The 22,320-nt window shown below is 37.3% G+C and overlaps 1 protein-coding gene across 5 annotated transcripts in view; it reads left to right on the top strand.

Annotated features, from left to right (window-relative positions):
• The window catches only part of CFH (complement factor H), a 223,717-nt gene that overhangs the window by 143,905 nt on the left and 57,492 nt on the right, over positions 1-22,320 (top strand). For 3 of the 5 annotated variants that reach the window (XM_042925935.1, XM_042925936.1, XM_042925937.1), the window contains exons 4-7: positions 5,907-5,983; positions 7,487-7,678; positions 10,155-10,325; positions 16,922-17,095. The exons of the other annotated variants lie outside the window; for them this stretch is intronic. In XM_042925935.1, coding sequence (XP_042781869.1) covers positions 5,907-5,983; positions 7,487-7,678; positions 10,155-10,325; positions 16,922-17,095 — 614 coding nt within the window. The remainder of the gene's footprint in view (positions 1-5,906; positions 5,984-7,486; positions 7,679-10,154; positions 10,326-16,921; positions 17,096-22,320) is intronic. 5 annotated transcript variants of the gene reach the window in all.

The raw sequence follows: 22,320 nt of genomic DNA, 5'->3' as shown, positions 1-22,320 counted from the left end.
AGCACCATTTGTTAAGGAGACCGTCTTTTTTCCATTGGATACTCTTTCCTGCTTTGCCAAAAGTTAGTTGGCCATACATTTGTGGGTCCAATTCTGGGTTCTATATTTTATTCCGTTGCTCTATGTGTCTGTTTTTGTGCCAATACCATGCTGTCTTGATGATTACAGCTTTGTGGTAGAGACTAAAGTCCAGAATTGTGATGCCTCTGGCTTTGGTTTTCTTTTTCAACATTACTTTGGCTATTTGGGGTCTCTTGTGGTTCCATACAAATTTTAGGATGTTTTCTTTAGCTCTGAGAAGAATGCCAGTGCAATTTTGATTGGGATTGCATTGAATGTGTAGATTATTTTGGGTGATATTGACATTTTAACAATATTTGTTCTTCTAGCTTATGAGCATAGAATATTTTTCTATTTCTTTGTGTCTTCTTCAATTTCTTTCTTAAGCTTTCTGTAGTTTTCAGCATACAGATCTTTGACATCTTTGGTTAGGTTTATTCCTAGGTATTTTATGGTTTGTGGTGCAATTGTAAATGGGATTGATTTCTTGATTTCTCTGTTGCTTCATTATCAGTGTATAGAAATGCAACCAATTTCTGTACATTGATTTTATTTCCTGCGACTTTGCTGACTCCATGTATCAGTTCTAGCAGTTTTTTTAGGTTTTCCGTGTAAAGTATCATGTCATGTGCAAAAAATAAAAATTAGGCTTCTTTGCCAATTTGGGTGCCTTTTATTTCATTTTGTGGTCTGATGGCAGAGGCTAGGACTTCCACTACTATGTTAAACAGTAGTGGTGAGAGTGGACATCCATGTTGTGTTCCTGATCTCAGGGGAAAAGCTCTGAGTTTTTCCCTATTGAAGATGATATTAGCTGTGGGCATTTTGTATGGTTTTTATGACATTAGGTATGTTCCTTTTATCCCAACTTTCTTGAGGATTTTTGTTAAGAAAGACGCTGTATTTTGTCCATTGCTTTTTTTTTTCTGCATCTATTGACAGGATCATATGGTTCTTATCCTTTCTTCTATTAATGTGATGAATCACACTGATTGATTTGCAAATATTGAACCAGCCCTGCAGCCCAGGAATGAATCCCACTTGATGATGGTGAATAATTCTTTTACTATACTGTTGAATTCGATTTGCTAGTATCTTGATGAGAATTTTTGCATCCATGTTCAACAGGGATGTTGGCCTGTAATTCTCCTCTTAGTGGGGTCTCTGTCTTTTTTAGGAATCAGGGTAATGCTGGCTTTATAGAATGAGTCTGGAAGCTTTCCTTCCATTTCTATTTTTTGGAACAGCTTGAGAAGGATAGGTATTAACTCTGCTTCAAATGTCTGGTAGAGTTCCCCTGTGAAGTCATCTGACCTAGGACTCTTATTTGTTGGGAGATTTTTGATAACTGTTACAATTTCTTCACTGGTCATGGGTCCTTTCAAATTTTCTATTTCTTCCCATTTGAGTTTTGGTAGTGTATGGGTGTCTAGGAATTTGTCCATTGCTTCCAGGTTGTCCAGTTTGTTGGCATATAATTTTTCATAGTATTTGCTAATAATTGTTTGTATTTCTGTGGTGTGATCTCTGTCATTCGTGGTTGTATCTATTTAGGTTCTCTCTCTCTCTCTCTCTCTCTCTCTCTCTTTTTTTTTTTTTTTTTTGAGAAGTTGCCTAGGGGTTTATCAATTTTGTTTATTCTTTCAAAAAACCAGCACTTAGATTCATTGATCTCTTCTACTGTTTTTTTTTGTTTTTTTTTTTTGGATTCTATATTGTTTATTTCTGCTCTGATCTCTATTATCTCTCTTCTTCTGCTGGATTTGGGGTTTCTGTGCTGTTCTGCTTCTAGTTCCTTTAGGTATGCAGTTACATTTTATATTTGGGATTTTGTTTGTTTGTTTCTTGAGATAGGTCTGGATTGCAATGTATTTTCCTCTTATGACTGCCTTTGTTGCATCCCAAAGGGTTTGGACTATTGTGTTTTTATTTTCATTTGCTTCCATATATTTTTAAATTTCTTCTTTAATTGCCTAGTTGACCCATTCATTCTTAAGTAGGATGTTCTTTAACCTCCATGCATTTAGAGGCTTTCCACATTTTTTCTTGTGGTTAATTTCAAGCTTTATAGCATTGTAATCTGAAAATATGCATGGTATGATCTCAGTTCTTTTATATTTATGGAGGGCTGTTTTGTGACCCAAATGTGATCTATCTTGAAGAATGTTCTATGTGCATTCAAGAAGAATGAGTCTCTTGCTGCTTTTCGATGAAAAACTCTGAATATATCTATCAAGTCCATCTGGTCCAGTGTATTATTCAACTCCATTGTTTCTTTATTGATTTTCTGCCTGGATGATCTGTCCGTTGTTGTAAGTGGAGTATTAAAGTCCCCTGAAATTACCGTATTCTTATCAATTAAGATTGCTTATATTTGTGACTAATTGATTTATATATTTGGGTCCTTTCAAGTTAGGGGCAGAAACATTTACAATTATTAGCTCTTCTTGATGGATAGACCCCTTAATTATGATATAATGCCCTTCTTCATCTCTTGTTACGGCCTTAGTTTAAAGTCTAGTTTGTCTGATATAAGTATGGCTACTCCAGCTTTCTTTTGTCTTCCAGTAGCATGATAGATGGTTTTCCATCCCCTCACTTTCAATCTGCAGCTGTCCTCAGGTCTAAAATGAGTCTCCTGTAGGCAACATATAGATGGATCTTGTTTTTTGATCCATTCTGATACCCTTTGTCTATTGATTGGGGCATTTAATCCATTTACATTCAGAGTGATTATTGAAAGATAAGGATTTAGTGTCATTGTGTTAGCTGTAGGTTTCATGCTTGTGGTGATGTTCTCTCATCCTTTGTAGTCTTTGCTGCTTTCCACTCAGAGAGTCCCCCTTAGGAACTCTTGCAATGCTGGTTTAGTGGTCATCAGCTCTTTTAGTTCTTGTTTGTCTGGAAAAGCCTTTATCTCTCCTTCTATTCTGAATGACAGCCTTGCTGGATAAAGGATTCTCTGCATATATTTACTATTCAACGCATTGACTAATTCCTGCCACTCCCTCCTGGCCTGCCAAGTTTCAGTGGACAGGTCTGCAAATACCCTTATTTGTCTACCCTTGTAGGTTAAGGCCCGTTTGTCCCTACTGGTGTTCAGAATTCTCTCTTTATCTTTGTATTTTGCCATTTTCACTATGATATGTCATGGTGTTGACCTGCTTTTGTTGATTTTGAGGGGAGTTCTCTGTGCCTCTTGGACTTGGATGCCTGTTTTCCTCCCCAGATTAGGGAAGTTCTCAGCTATAATTTGTTCAAATAAACTTTCTTCCCTTTTCTCTCTCTCTTCTTCTGGAACTCATATCATACGGATATTATTTCATTTCATTGAATCACTTAAGTCTGTAATTCTCCCCTCATGGTCTAGTATTTTCTTATCTCTATTTTTCTCAGTTTCATCATGTTCCATAATTTTCTCTTCTGTTTCACTTATTCTCCCCCTCTGTTTCCTCCACCCTTGCTGTCACTGCATCTAGATTATTTTGTACCTCATTTACACCATTTCTTAATTCATCATGACTATTTCTTAGTTCCTTGATGTCTGCAGGAATAGATTCCCTTATGTCTTCTATGCTTTTTTCAAGGCCAGCTATTAATTTTATGACTATTATTCTAAAGTCTTGATCAAGTGTATTGTTTATATATGTTTTGAGCAATTCTCTAGCTATCACTTCTTTCTGGAATTTCTTTTGAGGAGAATTCTTCCGTTTCATAATTTTGGCTAGTTTTCTGTCCTTTGTGTGTTTTAATAGCTTGTTATGTGTCCTGCACCTATGAGCACTACTATGTGTCCTGCACCTATGAGCACTACTATATTAAAAAGGGGTCATAAACTGTCCCAGGCCTGACTGTTCAGGAGGTGTTTTTTGGAATGTGTTGCATTCTCTCTCTTGTTGTTGTGACTGTGGTTGCTGTGTCTCCTTCCTTGTAGTTGTTTGGATCTTCCACCAGGTGTGCTTTGATACATTCATTTAAGTAACCCTGGAAAAAAATTTTAAAAATGGGGGTGGTGGCAAAAGAAGTCTTACCCCATAGAAAGAGAGAAATGACAAGGTAGGGGAAAAAAGAAAAAAAATAATTGACCAGGTAGAGAATCAGAGAAACGATATGGCTTAATCTAGAGAGAGGGAGAGGAAAATAAAGAGGAAGGAGGTACAGAAGAGGTGTAAAAAGACTAGATTAAAAAGTCTACTTAAACAACAACCAAAGTAACCAAAAGAGAAGGGGAGAAATAAGAGGAAGAAAAAAAATACACACACACACACACACACACACACACACATACACACAAAATAGGAATTGAACAAGAATCAATTCAGAAAAATGCAAAACCACTGGACCAACCAGTGGCTGCACTGGTCTGGAGGAGGTGCTGTTTGGTTTAGTCAGTGTCAATCTTGCTCTGTTAGATATGCAGTTACCAGGCGCAGAGGGCTGTGGTTTGTTGTAGGCAGTTCCCGCCTCCACTGTGGTCCATTGTTCTCTGAAACCCCACCTTGTTGGTGATGGGGAGAAAAATGGCGACACACCAGTCTCTCCTCTCCAGAGCGGGTGTCCCAAACCACTCTGTTCAGGCCATCCTCACAGTACTGTGCAGGTGCGAGCAGGCCGTTTTGTCGCGCTCCGGTCTCTTTTGCCTCCCAAGCGCTTGGCTGGGATTCAAACCCCGATGTCTTAAAGGATCCCACCCTGGAGTCTCAGTTCTGGGGTAGTGCCAGTCTGCCCTGACAGCCGACAAAGGGCCTCTGGCTGGTGGGTGCCTGCAGGGTCTTTTGTCCTTGGAGTGTCTTGTGCCTTCTTCCCACAGTCCTCAAGGTTGGGAGACTGCTCTCTGACTGCACCTTTGAGTGTGCTACTGAGCCCAGGGCTGGTTCCCCTCCTACCCAGGCATGCATATAGGGCAGCAGGCCCCAGTCTGGAGGAAGCCCTACAACCCTGGAATGAGCTAGAAATTGGTTCTGTCTCCATTTATTCTGTTCCCCAGTCTGTGGTTTTTCTCTTCTCCAAATACAATCCTACACTTCCACAGCCTCTCTTTCTCTTCCTTTTGTCTCTCCACAGAAGGGGATCCCTCCCTTCTGTGCCTACACCACCACCCATTTTATCTCTCCCAATTGGCAATCATGAACCTATGGCACGTCAGGTTGTCCCCGTGGGCCCCTGGAGATGTTTCTGTTGCTCTTTAGCCCGGATTCCTGGAATTCCAAATCTTCTGGGCTAAATACTGCTGTGTTTGAGGGACAAGGGAACTTCAGGTCCCCCTACTTCTCCACTGTGTTAACTCTGTCTGAGAGCCTTTCTTAAGTAGTAGAGAAGTTTAAGAACAATAGAAAGTGGCATCTGGGTGGCTTAGTCGATTAAGCGTCCCACTCTTGATTTTGGCTCCGGTCATGATTTCACAGTTGAGATAGAGGCCCACATTGGGCTCTGTACTGACGAAACAGTGCCTGCTTGGGATTCTCTCTCTTCCTCTCTCTCTCCTGCTCTCTCTCTCTCTCTCTCTCTCAATAAATAAACTTAAAAAAATTTCTTCATCTCATACAGATACAAAAAAACCCAAACAAGTTAAATAAAAAAGAAAGAAAGAAATTTAAGAATAAGAAGGAGAAAGAATAGAAAGAGAGAAAGAATGAAAAGGAAAAGAAAGAGGGAAGGAAGGGAGTAAGGATGGAGGGGAAAAAGGAAGGAAGGAAAGAAGAGGGAAGGGAAGGAGGAAAGAAATGTATATGCTGTTAATTTTCTCTGAAATGGAGTTCCTGGACATTCAGAATGTATCAAACTTAAAATTTCATATAAATGCATATAATAAATTAGCTCACCATTCTGTCATTTTTGGTTTTTAGGTATCAGATGCTAGGTAGGATTAATTTCCGTGAGTGTGAATCTGATGGATGGACCAATGATATTCCTATATGTGAAGGTATATGTAAAATTGATTTACAGATATATTCAAATATTTAAAATATCTAAGATTTTTTGAGATATCTTACATTGAAACATCCTTAAAGTTTGTAATTACATATTTTTGATTCAAAGTATTTTTATGGCTTCTAATATAGTTTGGAATGGATATTTAAGCTTTTTATTACTACGCTATTTTGTGTTTCATTAACCAAATGTGAGTGCAGTTTCATCTGATCTAATGTATTCAAAGTATTAGAGATTAGGAAATCTAAAACCTATTTTCCTTTCCTTTTGGATTCTAAACACTAGAAATAGCACAAGGATCAGAATTTCAGCTTTACTAATGAATACATACTCAACCAATATCCACCCAAATGCAGAGATTGTCAATAACAGCTGAAATGGAGACCATGATTCAGTTATCTCTCCCCTCTTGCATGGCAAAGGAGATTTTCCTGTGGTCTTAGTCTTACTGAAAAGAGGCAGGAAGTAAGGAAGAGCTCTACTTTTCTTACTGATCCATAAAGCCAAGATTCAGAATGAGAAAAAAGTAGATCCTGTTTCTAAATTTTGGGCTAGTAATGCCAATCTCTCTAGTCATCATGGAAATAGATGAGTCAGAGTAGTCTTTCTTAGTTCCATGGTGAGAAGTAAATAGAGAGGGAGAGAGAGGGGGAAGGAGGGAGGGAATGAGGAAAAGGGGGAGGGAGGGAGGACCAGGAGGATGAAGGAGGAGGAGGAGGAGGGCGAGTGTTAATGTGATCACTCAAAAGTCCTGTTACGTAAAGAAGAGAACTTAGGGAAATGAGAGGAGAGATCTAAATGTTTTAAGGAACATCTACACTGAAATCACCTGAGGTGCTTGTTTAATGCTGAAATTTTGGGTTACTAAAAACCTACTAAATCAGTATCTCCGGTAATAGCGCAGGGAGATAGCCATAGAATTTCCATCTTAATGAGCATCCTGGATGATTCTACTCTAAAATAAAGTTTAAATGCCATAACCTACAAGGTATTTGGAAAATATTAAGTAAAATCAAAAGGAATACTCAGATTATTTTGAGCACTGATGTGGGAGAGGAAGGAAAATTAAGGACTGTTTATCTATTGAAAGAAATAGAATCAGAAAGTTTGCATTTATACCTTTTAGGAATACAGCGTTATATTATCCTAGGGCTTAAGTGAAAAATTCCATTTAATTATCTCAAGCTTTATATTTTTCAATTATTTAAGGAACATTTATTTGTTACTGTAAAAATGTAAACTGACATTCAAAGAAATAATTTTTTCTTTGTCCACTCTCATAGAAAATAATCAGAGATAAGCTTATTGGTGTTTTTTTTAATTTATAAGCCTTTATATCCAACAAACAGGTTTATTAAATGCTTCTTTAAAAAAATTAAGTAATTCCCCCAATCTTTCTTTGTTAGTGACTTTATACCTGTATGTGTATATATACATATTTTTCATAATAAAGTTGTCAAATTCTATTAGGAAAAGTTATATTTATTTTTTTCAGTTGTTAAGTGTTTACCAGTGACACATCCAGAGAATGGGAGATTGACCAGTAGCGCATTGGACCTAGACAAGGAATATACTTTTGGACAAGTAGTACGGTTTGCGTGCAATTCAGGCTTCATGCTTGTTGGGCCTGCAGAAATACGTTGCTCAACGAATGGTGTTTGGAGTGGAGAAAGCCCAAAATGTGTGGGTAAGATACATTTACTGTTCATGGGATCGGACAGTTTTAGTTTTTCTCATGAAAATTTGCACTTTTAAATATTATACATAGAATAATACTAATTATACTAATAACATTAAAACTAACATTTATTGGGCACTTACTATTTGTCAGTAATTGATCTAAGTTCTTTACATTCCATTTTACCTTCAAAATGACTGTGATTTATGCACTGTTTTCACCTCTATTTTATAACTGAGGACATTGTGGGGCAAAAAAGTTACATCTCATGACCAAGGTTATGATGGCATGACGGTGGAGTTAAGATTCAAACCTAGGTTATCTGAAACCAAATTCCATGGTCATACCCATAATTAAATTGTAATTGGCTTTCATGCTCAAATAGATTAGTAAGCAGTTCTGCTGCAAGATTTAATATTGGCCTACAGAACAGGCTTTCTTTTAATTTGTAAGATCAAAAAGCCATTATGTATTTCCACTGATATAGCATTATAACATTCTGTTGTTGAATAATACTTCTAGAATGGGGTCCTATTTTATATTTGCACTGTAAGTTTAGAGAAATATTGTGAAACTAAACTGAATTCACTAAATCAGTTTTTGCCTCTTAAAAAAAGTTCTATAGTAAACTGCAAGTCAAGATTTCTTTAGTTATAATACTGCTAACCAGTGCATCATGACCAGTATGGTGATTGGGCTTTTGTAATGAAACATTATGGTCAGTCTGCTTCACTTTACCAATACTTTTTTGGCAGATATATCTGCCATATTTATTTTTTTTAATATTTTTTCTAAAATTCACACTTTCTTAGTTTAGTCTATCCTATAATGAGATGCAGGGAAAAGCATTTCTGTTCTTAAAAATTCTAACAATATTAGTTCTTCAAGTCAGTAATGGCAATCACATTTCTATTCAGCACAGCAAATACTGTATACCCCAGAGGCTCACAGATGGGGTTTCCCCCTTAAAACTAAATTTCTGAGCACCTGGGTGGCTCAGTCAGTCGAACATCACACTCCTGATATTAGCTGAGGTTGTGATCTCCCGGTCATGAGATGCAGCCTGGCATCCAGCTCCACGCTCACGGTGGAGCCTGCTTGCGATCCTCTCTCTCCCTCTGTCTTTGCTCCTCCCCAACTCACACTCTCTCTCTCTCTCTCTCTCTCTATCTCTCTATCTCTCTATCTCTCTATCTCACTGTCTCTCTCAATCTCTCTCTCTCAAAATAAATAAAATTTAAAAAAAACCTAAATTTCTGTGCTTAGTAAAACCTTACTGGAATAACTAATGCATAAGATACATTTTGAAGAAAGAATGAGACTTTTTCCAACGAAGTTGAGGGGGGGGAAAGTATATCAGTCAGGAGAAGTTCAGGGAGAGGAAGGTACAAATGCAGTGAGGCTTCCAGGAGCCTGAAGCTCCCCTGTTCCATGTCTTTGAGGCCGTTGTGTAGGACACAAGTAGGGGTAGGTCAGTGATGGCTTGAAGATAGGCCAGTGCAAGGTTCTAAGGTGCTCCATATCATGCTGAAGAATTTGGCTTTTATTCAGACTGAATTGGGAATCGATGGAGGATTTCAGTGGAATCCTTCAACGGAGCGATGAAGGGACAAGAAAGACAGTCATTAAGTTACAAACAGGAAAATAGATTACAGAGGTGCGAGAATAGCATCTGGGAAATTAGTTATTGTTGCCATAATCCCAGGGGGAAATGTTTGAGAGAAGATGGGGGCAAATATGATGGCCAGTTTTTGGGTTTTCTTGACAGAAAATTTGGATGGATGGTAAGCCACAAAAACAGAAGATGTAATTCATAGATATAATGACAGTAGGTTAAATTAACTTCTTTGACAAAGTGTTATGCCAATTATGACTCTATTATCGATAACTAGAAAATACATAATTTTTACAGGTCATTCGGTGAAAATATTTATCACAATAAGCCTATATATCTATACCCAATTATATATATATAGTTGGTACCATTACTGGCCACTATTTACTTGAAGAGGACTAATTTATCTTCAAAGCAAATAAAATAAGCAACATAATTTTTATTTATTTATTTATTTATTTATTTTTGATAGAAAGAGAGAGACAGAAAGCATGAGTAAGGGAGGGACAGAGAAAGAAAGAGAAAGAATCCCAGAAGGTTCTACAGTGCCAGCAGGAAGCCACAGACAGGGTACGATCCCAGGAACCATGAGATCATAACCTGAGCCAAAATCAAGAGCCAGTTACTTAAGCAACTGAGCCACCCAGGCACCCCTAGCAACAGAAGTTTAATCAGAATTTTACCTTATTTCAAAAATCAAAATTAAGAACAACAGGTAAATAATTCAAGCAACCATGTCAAAATAGAAGTTTTGTTTCGTTGTCTGATTTGCCTAAAGGAAACAAAACTTGTATCTTTAATATAACTATGTCTTAGACATGGCTTTTTAATATATAACAAACATTTTGGAATTTAATCCCTTATATTTAGAAATTTCCTGCCAAAAGCCAGAAATCGCAAATGGAAATGCTGCATCTCTGAAGAAAACTTACAAGGAAAACGAACGATTTCAGTATACATGTCACCAGGGTTATGAATACGGTAGTAAAGGAGATGCCATATGCACTGCATCGGGATGGACTCCAACCCCTTCATGTAAAGGTAATGTTATATTTCCTTTCTATATATTTTATCAATTCTTTTCATTCATATATTCCTTACAGTGAAGCAGTTTATTTTTTCTCACAATGGAGCGTTAATGTTGACAAGACCCAACTCATAAATACGATATACTTAACGTTTTATGTGTGCAAAAATTAATTTTGGTATAATTCTCTCGTTCTGAAGATAGACATAAAAGGAACAGAAGAGTTCAATAGCTCGTTAAGTAGTTGGTCTGCGGTCAAAAATCAAGTCTAGAGCAGAGCCAGGGCAATAATAGGCTCCCCAGGCATGATTACTTCTCAGACAGATTGCTCTTCTAAAGCCGAGCAGTTAGCTTTGCAAACAAAGTAAATGAGATGAATGCCATATGAGGGAACCCTCAATTAACAATGGAATTAAGTGGAAATAACTAGAGATTTCACTAAGCACAGGTGTAATATGAATCAATAGTGATGATGATGCGGGGCAGTGGGTGGCAGGGGGCACCCACCAAACTCTTTTAGGCTTCCTAATGGGGGATATTGTGCAGATGTAGAATCCACGTCAACTGTGCTTCGTGCCACCAAAAGTTATGTCTGTAATATTGTGTTCTACTTAGCCTACCTCATTTGAAAAGAGAGAGTTTCAAACTATCGTGGTCCAGATGCAAAACTGTAAAAGGTTGAGTTTAAGACATCATATCATTAGAAGAATAGCAAGAAGGTACAGCTATTACATGTCGCACGGTAACAACTGTGTTGAGCTGTTTGCAAACATTTATGGAAAAGGGTGCGTTAACTTCGGATGCGGGCTGCAGCAGCGAGTGAAACAAGTTACAAGTGCTATCCTACATGAAATCAGAGGTCAAGTGCCTTTCTAAAAGGGTGACTTTTATAGATATGGTCATATTGTGGCCCAGGGTAGGTGGGGAGATGGTGAGGAAGAGTTGAACTCTTAAGAGCTCTCTGAACTTTTAATCATATGATTCATAATTCCATGCGTAAACCTTGTTTAATGATCCTCTCTTACAAAAACTAGAGTTAGATTTTGAATGATTTTGTTCTTATTTTAAAAAATTTTTTGGTTGAGGGCACCTGGGTGGCTCAGTCGGTTAAACGTCTGACTTCAGGTCATGATCTTGCAGTTCATGAGTTTGAGCCCTGTGTCAGGCTCTGTGCTGACAGCTCAGAGCCTGGAGCCTGCTTTACGTTCTGTGTCTCCCTCTCTCTCTTTCTGCCCTTCCCCCCACTCACATTCTGTCTCTCTCAAAAATAAACATTAAAAAAATTTTTTTTAATTTTTTTACCTTTTTTTTTAAAAAGTAAGCTCCATACCCAACCTGGGGCTTGAACTTACAACCCTGAGATCAAGAGTCACATGCTCTACTGACTCAGCCAGCCAGGCACCCCAACCCCCCAAAAAAAATTTGGGGTTGAGTCCACAAGTAGCTCCTTGGAAAATATATCCTCCTACAACTGAGTGACCTCCACTCTCAGGCATTGTTAAGAAAATATTTTACAAAGAGGTTAGTGAAGAGAAGACAGTGATCACCCACATTAGATCTGTGATCAGCTGATCGTGTGTGGAGTCCAGCTGTTTGGCTTCATGGCATTTGTGGCTCCTACTCAAAGAAAGTGGGTGCACAAGTCCTCTGGCATTAACTTCCGCCGTATGTTTTACTTCCAGAGCCTGACTTAAATATTTAGAGAGCTAAATTATCCATCCAGTCGTCAAAATATAACTTATAAACCACTTACTTTATATCAGGCCCTTTGTCCTGTATAAACATTAGAATAAGTCACTCCACATTTCAGTGAACATTAGAATAAATCATCATTCCAGGTTTCAATGAAATTTACTTACTTCCAAGTTAAGACGTCAGGATCTGAGTTCAGTTTTACTTTGACATAGGACTCAGGATCGCCTGACTGCTCCATAGAAGTTGTCTAGTTAATTCTTTTTCTTGGTCACATAACTACCTGCTTAAAGCTGTTGCTGAGCACATATTTGTTTTAATGTGGGAAATCTGTTTTTCCCATATGTGTTGCTACAATTCCTAGGCTTACTTGAAACTTGACCCATCTACACCACACACATACGCGCGCGCGCGCGCGCACACACACACACACACACACACACACACACAGTAAAGATCCCACATTTGTAAAACATTTTCTTTTTAGAATTTGTTTTTCATTTTCTTAGTCAATTGTATAACTCAAAAACTCAAGACAGGATGCCTTAGAATCCTCCTTTCTTTGGGGAGAGAGATGTCACTAAGATTGGATACTCTCTTTCACAAAACAGTTTACTAATGATCAAGATAAATAAAGAATGGTTCACCCCAAATTAAACAAGCATGCACTCTCTGTTACAACAGTGGTTAATTTTATTGAAATGTGTTTTACATTAACTGGATACGGAGAAGTCTTTTATTAAAAGGAACTCCAGGGGCACCTTGTTGGCTCAGTCAGTTAAGGATACCGTTCTTAATTTCAGCTCAGGTCATGATCTCACAGTTTGGTTCTAGAGTTTGAGCACTGCATCAGGCTCTTCACTGACACCATGGAGCCTGCTTGGGATTCTCTCCCTCCCTCTCTCTCTGCCACGCCCTCGTGCGTGCACTCCCTCTCTCTCAAAATAAATAAATAAACATTTAAAAATAAGTTTAAAAGTAAAAGGTACTCTACATTGTACCTTAGCTAGTATATCACAAATGCTTCTCCTTATTTTCCTAGGACAATAGAAGGATCTACCTGCTGGTAATGATGAATTCCAAATCTATAGATCTTGCTTTCTCCAAATCTATAATAAATTTGGAACTAAAATAAAATTAAAATACAATAACCTAGGATAAAATACTTAAAATTTCTTCCATCCGGTTTATGATTTTATGTGTCAGGTTTTTTTTTTTTTTTTAATGTTATTTACTTTGAGAGAGAGAGAAAGAGAGAGAGAGAGCGCGCACGCGCGCATGACTGGGAGTAGGGGCAGAGAGAAAGGAAAGAGAGAATCCCCAGCAGGCTTCACACTATCAGCATGGAGCCCACTGTGGGGTCAATCTCACGAGCCATGAGATCATGACCTGAGCTGAAATAAAGTGTTGAACACTTAACTAACTGAGCCACCCAGGCGCCCTTCAGGGGTTCTGTTTGAAGGTGATTTGTCAAAACTTTGGTCTCTTCATCTAATAGGAGCCAGTCTCTGACAGCAAATCATTTATAGGAATAATTAAAAGTACCAAGACCTGCTAAATAAAAGCCACCTTTGCTCCAAATCCATCTGTTCTCTGTACAAGTCAGATTTTCTGATGACGAACAACATAGAGTGCTAGCATTAAATTATTGTTCTTATCTCAAATGCTTACTGGTGGTATCTAACAGTAGGAAAAAATGTGACCCCACACATGCAGACATTCTCCAGTACTGTTTTAGATAGAGGCACTTGCCCTGGCAATGTTTTACTAGCATCATTTATATTAATGGAAATTATGAAAGTAGGGATTACAATTTATCATTGAATTTATGTCTTCTGCTCAAAAGTAATCACCTGAAGTTCTTCTATTTTAATTATTTTAACAAAGTATTATTACAAATTTATTAAAAATTATTTAACAAATTCTCCCAGTATTTTTTGGTTGGGCTCTTAGTAAAACTCTTGTTTTTATATCTTGTAGCTTTTGACTTCAAAATTAAGTTAAGCCACACTATGAAGTAAAAATTAATATATGATAAACTCCACTGCAAAGGTCTGTGAAAATATGATAGAGCAGAATAAAGTGAGGAGAGAAAACTAAAAGTAAATTTAAGGTTACATTTAAGGTACATTAAGGCTCATCTCAAGGTAGTGTCAATTAAAATCAAGCAGTGTAGACATACTTAAGATTTGTGGTTAGATGGTCACATATTCTTTCTAATATAACCATTGCTAATATAAGTATAGTATCATGTTTGGAATAGAGACTTATTAAAGCTTATTCTGGAGGAATGAAGTACAAATTTAAGACCAATTAAAAGACTATCATAAAACCTCTAAGAGTTGGATGTACACAGTTGAAGCATGGTATGAAGGGGAGGAGATGTATAAGCAATAATTATAAGATTATAGAATGTGCTGTGTGAATGAATATTGAAGTGATGGGGAGGAGGGAAGGTGAGGTAAATTTCCAGGCTCCTGTCATGAGGTTTTTGTGTCACAAATTAAAATGTTGAACACAGGAGGAAAAGCATATATTGAGAAAAGGTTGATTTAGTTGGCATGTAGTTAGTTGGATATGCCTTTGAATTATTCACATGGACCTGTCTAGTGTGAAGCTTCAGTTGGATATATGGATTTGGATCTCACTGAAGAGTTATTAGCATAATGCTGATAGCTTTTTATTGTGGAAGTATCTTGATTCACAGAGAAAATGTGAAGAAGCAAACAACAAAATCAAGGACAAATAATCATGTAGAACCAACTGTCAAGCATAGATATTCATTCATACAATACTCGTTGGGTCTTCAGGGAAGATATTTCTGAGGTGGTGATAAGAGTCAGCAGGAAGATCTAGAGGAGCATCACCCAAGAAATAAGGAATAAAAAGTGCAAGTGCTATGAATAAGCCTGGCATGTGTGAACACCAGACAGAAGGCTATTGTGTTGGTCGTATAGAGTAAGTGGGACCTTGGTAGGAGATGAGATCTGAGAAGTAGACAGGGCCTAAAATTAAGTAGAGCAGAGGAAGGAGGGCAGCTATAAGTAAAATAAATAAAATAAAATAGTACTGTTCAGACAAAAATAAGGAGAAGTAGGAAAACATAAGAATGCAGGGCATTGGAGAATGCCAGTAAGTCAGTGATCAACAGTGTCAAATATTACAGAGGGTTTTTATTCAGTTCAACAAATAATTAAGGAGCCCATAGTATATAATACCAGTCACTGTGATATGAGCAATTCATAGAGATTTTGGATTTGGAAATTGGAGGACATTGGTGACTTTTGTCTTAATAGCACCAGCATGTTAAAGATGTCAAAAGCCAGATAGCAGTAGGTTGAAGAATAAGTGGGAGATTGAAAACCAGACTAATTGGAAGATGATATTTGAAGGATCTTGGTTGTGAAGGAGAGAAGTATAGTACATTAACAACCTTGGAAAAAGGGATGAGATAAGGAATTTAAAATTGGAGAAGCTTGCATATCCATTTAAGAGAGAATAGTAGACAAAATGAGAGAGGGAAGGAATATACAATGGTTCATGCTCGATGGAAGAATTAAACTTTTGAAAAGCTAACTTGAATGAAATAAACACCTCATCGTCAACAAGTAAGAGAAAGGCTAAATTTCAAACAGATGTAGCCAAAGTTAAGGACATGTTAGTAAGAAATCTAGGGAACCCCACAGCTGATAGTCTGAAATTTGTTATGTGTGAATGCAAGGATTTATTTGTTGATGACGGAACTATTGTGTTAGATGGCTTTTGAAGAAAATGACGAGACTGTGATGAAAGTTACTTTGGGAAATGGAATAGGAAGTAAATTGGGGGCATATAAATGGATTTTTGGCATTGCTGAATGTCCACCATGGCACTAATATAAATGGTTATGTAACATTTCTACAATAGTTTAAAGGTATGATATTTTATTATACAAGGAATTTTGCAGATTGATCCATTGGCTAGATATTAGCAAAGTTGATGGAAAGAACTGAGACAGAACTTTAAAAATTAAGATAGAGTAGGTCATGGGAGAGCACATTATAGTCTGAAAATCAAATCCATCCTTTGCCCTTTGTGTAAACAAAGTTTTATTGGAATACAGCCATGCTCATTTGTTTATGTATCTTTTAGGGCTGTGTTCGTGTTGAGTAGCTGGGACAGAAACATTTTATCTGGTTCTTTACATAAAAGGTTTTCTCCAAACCCTGGACTAGTTTATTCTATTATACTAATAAAAATGTATTCCAGAATTTCAATAGCCTAAAAAATTGAAGTTTATTTCCTGTTTATGCCCACTTCCAATGTAGGTCTGAAGGGACTCTGCTCATTATAGTAGCTGTAAGAATCAAGGGTAGAGACATCACCTCTCCATGGCTGTCCTTAATCCCTGCAGCTAGAAAAAAGAACATAAAAATTCACACAGTGGCTTTTTAAAACTTCCTCCCTAAAGGGAAACGTGTTACTTTACTCATTTTCTTGACCTGTGTAAATCAGACGACCACATCTAATTCTTGGCAAGGATATGAAATCCTACTAAGTGTCTGGAAGGAAGAGACTCAAGCCGTTTGTAAACAGTCCTAGGAGAATCACAGATGCCAGGGAAGTTGAATAGTTTGTAAGAAGAGTTGAAGTGATATGTCATGAGTTTATTGCCACATATAGAATATTATGATATATGTGATGGCTTTGGAGAAAGGATTCAAGAGTCCAGGGGGCACAAATATATCAGATGTGAGATATAGTGGTGGGACATGAATGATATGATGGGAAGGATGTAAGACTAAACTCACATTAATCCCATTTTATGCTGTGGTAGGGACAAAAAATAATAATACCCACTTTCTATATTTTTATGTACTTGATTATTTTAATGGGTAGTGATTTCAACATTACCTACATATTCTTTTTTTTTTCCCAGAAATTATATGTGCTTCTCCTCACATTGAAAATGGTAACTATGCACCAGAAAGCATCAGATACAGAAGTGGAGATGAAATCACATACAATTGTAAAACTGGCTTTGATCGTTCAACCCAAGGAAATACGGCAACATGTACAAATAGAGGCTGGGTACCTCAGCCAGGATGTACTAGTAAGTTCCATTCTATCTTGACCTACTTCTAAATTCTGAAATTATTGTCTCTTTAACAACAACAAAAATGAGTACACAGTAAATCCAAGTATTTGCCTTACTGTGTATGTAAAGCAGAGCCTACGGAGACATTCTTTTCTTTTCAAAGTAGATAATTCTAATACAATCTAAGCCACATTTTTGAAAATTAAAAGCTATTTAATTTTTGCTATTTGGTATTAAATATGTGTTTGTGAATTTCTCTAACTAATGTAATTCTAATATCTGAATTAAACCATTTGATTTGTATTTCCCTGATGGTGAGTGTTATTGACCATCTTTTCATGTGTCTGTTAGCCATCTGGATGTCTTCTTTGGAAAATGTCTATTCATGTCCTTTGCCCATTTCTTAACTGGATTATTTGTTTTTTGTGTGTTAAGTTTGAGAAGTTATTTATAGATGTTTGCAAAAAAGACATCCAGATGGCTAACAGACACATGGAAAGATGCTCAACATCATACATCATCGGGGAAATACAAATCAGACTAAAATAACATTATCACCTCATACCTGTCAAAATGGCTAAAACTAACAACACAGGAAACAACAGATGTTGGTGAGGTTAAAGAGAAAGGGTAAACCTCTTACGTTGTTGGTGGAAAATGAAATGGGTGCAGCCCCCCTGGGAAACAGTATGGAGGTTCCTCAAAAAGTCAGGGGCACCTGGTTGGTTCAGTCTTTTAAGCTTCCCACTTCAGCTCAGGTCATGATCCTGCGGTTCATGAGTTCGAGCCCCATATCGGGCTCTGTGCTGACAGCTCAGAGCCTGGAGCTGCTTCGGATTCTGTGTCTCCCTCTCTCTCTGTCCCTCCCCTGCTCACACTGTCTCTCTCTCTCTCAAAAATAAATAATAAAGATTAAAAAAAAAATTTTTTTTAAAGTCAAGCAATTACACTACTAGGTATTTGCTCAAAGGATACAAAAATAGTGATTCAAAGGGATACATGCACCCCAATGCAGCATTATCAACAATAGCCAAAGTGTGGAAAAAGCCCAAATGTCCATCAGCTGATGAACGGATAAAGAACTTCTGGTATATATTTACTCTGGAAAATTCCTCATCCATCAAAAACAATAAAATCTTGCCGTTTGCAATGACATGGATGGAGCTAGAATATATTATGCTAAGTGAAATAAGTCAGAGAAAGACAAATACCATACGATTTCATTCATATGTGGAATTTAAGAAATGAAACAGATGAACATGGGAGGAAATAGAGGCAATACATAAAAGAGACACATAACTATAGAGAACAAACTGAGGGTTGCTGGAGGTGAGGTAGGCGGGGGAGGAGGGTTACGGGTTAAATAAGTGATGAGTATTAAATAGGGCACGTGTGTTCATGACCACTGGGTGTTATATGTAAGTGATGAATCCCTAAATTCTACTCCTGAAACTACTATTACACTAAATGTGAACAAACTGGAATTTAAATTAAAACTTGAAACAAATAACTTACCTAAGGCAATTTTACGTTCACAGCAAAATTGACAGGAAGGTACAGAAACTTCCTATACACTCAGTGTTGCCACACAGGCATACCTTCCCCATTTATCAACATGCCCCCATCCCCAAAGGTATGTTTTTACATTGATGAATCTGCATTCATCCATCATATTACCCAAAGTCAGTAGTTTACCTTAGAGTTCACTCTTGATGTACATTCTACAGGTTTGGACAAGTGACATATGTATATGTCAGGTTTGTATAGTGACATGTCCATCATTATGGTATCATACAGAGCTTTTCACTGCCCCAAAAATCCTCTGTGCTCCACCTATTGATTCCTCCCCTTGCTCGTTCTCTGCAACCAGAATGTCATATAGTGGGACTCATGCATCCTGTAGCCTTTTCAGATTTTTTTTAAAATTTTTTTTAATGTTTATTTATTTTTGAGGGAAAGAGAGACAGAGCGTGAGCTGGGGAGGGGCAGAGAGAGAGGGAGACACAGACTCCGAAGCAGGCACCAGGCTCTGAGCTGTCGGCACAGATCCCAATGTGGGGCTCGAACTCACAAACCACGAGATCGTGACCTGAGCCGAAATTAGTTGCTTAACTGGCTGAGCCACCCAGGCGCCCCCAGATTTTTTTTTTTTTTAATGCTGAGAAATAGCTTTTGTGATTCCTCCAAGTCTTTTCATGATATGAGAGGTCATTTCTTTGGCTCTAAATGATACTCCATTGCCTGGATATATCACGGTTTCTTCATTAGATTCGTGTACTGGTGGACATCTTGGTTGTTTCTACGTTTTACCAATTATGAATAAAGCTGTCATAATCAAATAAATAATAAATAAATAAAACATTTGGTAAGGCTAGTGTCATTGAACACCTAATATATTAGTTCTTTATTTCTGTGTAACAGATTTCCCCCAAAGCATATTGGCTTCAAACAACACACCTTTATCTTCTCAGAGTTTCTGTGGGTCAGGAATTTGGGAGTGGCTTAGCTAGCTAGTTCTGAGCCGGGCACTTCTTGTGTTGCAGTCAGGATGTTGACCTAGGCTGCAGTCACCTGATGGCTTGGTAGGGCCGGAGGATCTGCCTCCAAGACGGCTGACTCATAAGGCTTTTGGCAGGAAGCTTCAGTAACTTACCACATGGGAATCTCCATAGGCTTCACGAATGGCAGCTAACTTTCTCCAGAGCTCATGATCCGATAGAGAGAGCGGCAGAAGCTTCCATACCATTTACAAACTAGTCACACACTGTCACTTTAGCCATATCTAGACTTTAGAAGTGGGTCTCTAAGTCCTGCATACGCAAAGGGAGGAGAATTAGGCTCCTCTTTTTGAAGGGAGAAAAAGACACTGTAGAATTTTCCAAAACCATCCATGTAACAAAATTCCATTCAATTCAACAGAGTACTGTCTTTTTTCCTGGGGAATGTTTCCTCTACTCTTTTCCAGGTATTTTTTGTCTCTATAGTTCTATTCCTTTCCTTTCCATACCACATTTGGTTGTACAGGTGTACTGCACTTACGCTGGATAATATATGAATACATTATGATACAAAAAGTAGGTCAGTGGCCTCCATATTAATTCTAGGGATAACTCCAAAATGAATTTTCAAATCAAAAGACCCTATCATCAACATGAAACAGACCTTAATGTGTAAAACAATTATAATAAAAATACTGAATGATTGAATGATTGAGATATAATCGACATATAACATTATATTAGTTGCAAATGTGCAACATGATTTGATACTTTTATATATTGTGGAATGACTTCAAACACAGTTGTAGTTAAATCTATCACCACATCGTTAACATGTTTTTTCTTGTGGAAGCACCTTTAAGATCTACTCTCTTAGCAACTGTCAAATATACAATGCAGTATTAATAACTGTAGTCACCATGCTGTCTGTACCTTACATCCCCATCATTTTATTATTTTATTACTGGTAGTTTGTACCTTTCGACCTCCCTTGACCCATTTCTCCTGCCCTTCAGGCCCTGCCTCTAGCAACCCCCACTCTGTTCTCTTTATCTAAGAGTTTGGTATTTTTAGATTCCAAATATAGCTCATGTAGTCTTTGTCTTTCTCTGTCTGATTTATTTCACTTAGCATGGTGCCCTCCAAGTCCATCCATGTCATCACAAATGGCAACATTTCCTTCTTTTATTGGCTGAATAATAATCCTAGTTTCTTATGCACTCATCCAGTAATGGACACTTAGATTGCTTCCACATTTTGACTATTGTAATAATGCTGCAGTGAATATGGGGCACATATGTCTTTTTCAGTTAGTGTTTTCCTTTCCTTCAGATAAATACCCAGAAGTGGAATTGTTGGATCATATGGTAGTTCTGTTAATTATTTGAGAAACCTCCATGCCGTTTTCATAGTGGCTGCACCAATCTACATTCCCATTAACAGGGCAGAAATGCTCCCTTTTCTCCATATCCTCACTAACATTTTTTTTTTCTTTTTGATGAAGCCATGTAAACAAGTATCAAGTAATATCCTATTGTGGTTTTGATTTTCATTTCTCTGATGATAAGTTAAGTTGAGCATCTTTCATGTGCCTTTTGGTCATCTGTGTTTCTTCTCTAGAAACAATGTCTGTCCAGATCGTCTGCCCATGTGTTATTCAGATTGGGCCTTTAGTTATTGTTGTTAATGAATTATATGAGTTTTTAAAATATATTTTGGATGTTTCCCCTTATCAGACATATGATTTGCAAATATTTCCTCCTACTCATTAGGCTAGTCTTCAGTTTGTGGATGGTTTCCTTTATTGTGCAGAAGTAGTTGGTTTAATGCAGTCCCACTTGTTTAGTTTTGCCTGGATTGCCTTTGCTTTTGGTGTGAATTCTACAAAATAATTGCCAAGATCAATGTCAAGGAACTTATCCCCTATGTTTTCTTCCAGGAGTTTTATGTTTTCAGGTCTTTCGTCCATTTTGTGTTAGTTTTCGTGTATGTTGTAGATAGTGTTCCAGATTCATTCTTTTGTATGTGGCTGTCCAGTTGCCACAACACCACTTATTGAAGAGACTGTCCTCTCCTCACTGCATATTCTTGGCTTCTTTGTCATAAACTATCTGGCCTTAAATGTATGAGTTTATTTCTAGGCTCTCTGTTCTGTTGAGCTATGTGTCGGATGCTAATACTGTACTGTTTTGATTACTCTAATTTTGTAATATAGTTTGAAACCTTGAAGCATGATGCCTCTAGCTTTGTTCTTCTTTCTCAGGATTTCTTTGACTATTTGGATTCTTTTGTGATTACAAACACATTTTAGGATTGCTTCTTCTATTTCTGTGAAAAATGCCTTTAGAATTTTGATAGGAATTGCACTGAATCTCTATAGATAGCTTTGGGTGGTATGAACATTCTAACAATATTAACTCTTCCAATTCATGAATATGGACTATCTGTCATTTATTTGTGTCTTTGATTTACTTCATCGTTGTCTAGAGTTTTCAGGATACAGATCTTTCACCTTCTTGGATAGATTTATTCCTGGATATTTTCTTTGTTTTGATGCTATTGTAAATGGGATTGTTTTCTTAATTTCCTTTTTTGATAGTTTATTATTAGTGTGTAGAAACATACCAGATGTTTGTACATTGATTTTGTATCCTGCATTTTTACTGAATTCATTTATTAATTCACAGGAGTTTGGGTGGAGTTTTTAGGGTTTTATGTATATAATATCATGTCATCTGAAAA

This window comes from Panthera leo, chromosome F3 (genome assembly GCF_018350215.1).
Source record: "Panthera leo isolate Ple1 chromosome F3, P.leo_Ple1_pat1.1, whole genome shotgun sequence".
NCBI lineage: Eukaryota > Metazoa > Chordata > Mammalia > Carnivora > Felidae > Panthera > Panthera leo.
Note: the sequence above shows the minus strand (reverse complement) of the source record. Positions and strands in the feature narration are given on the sequence as shown.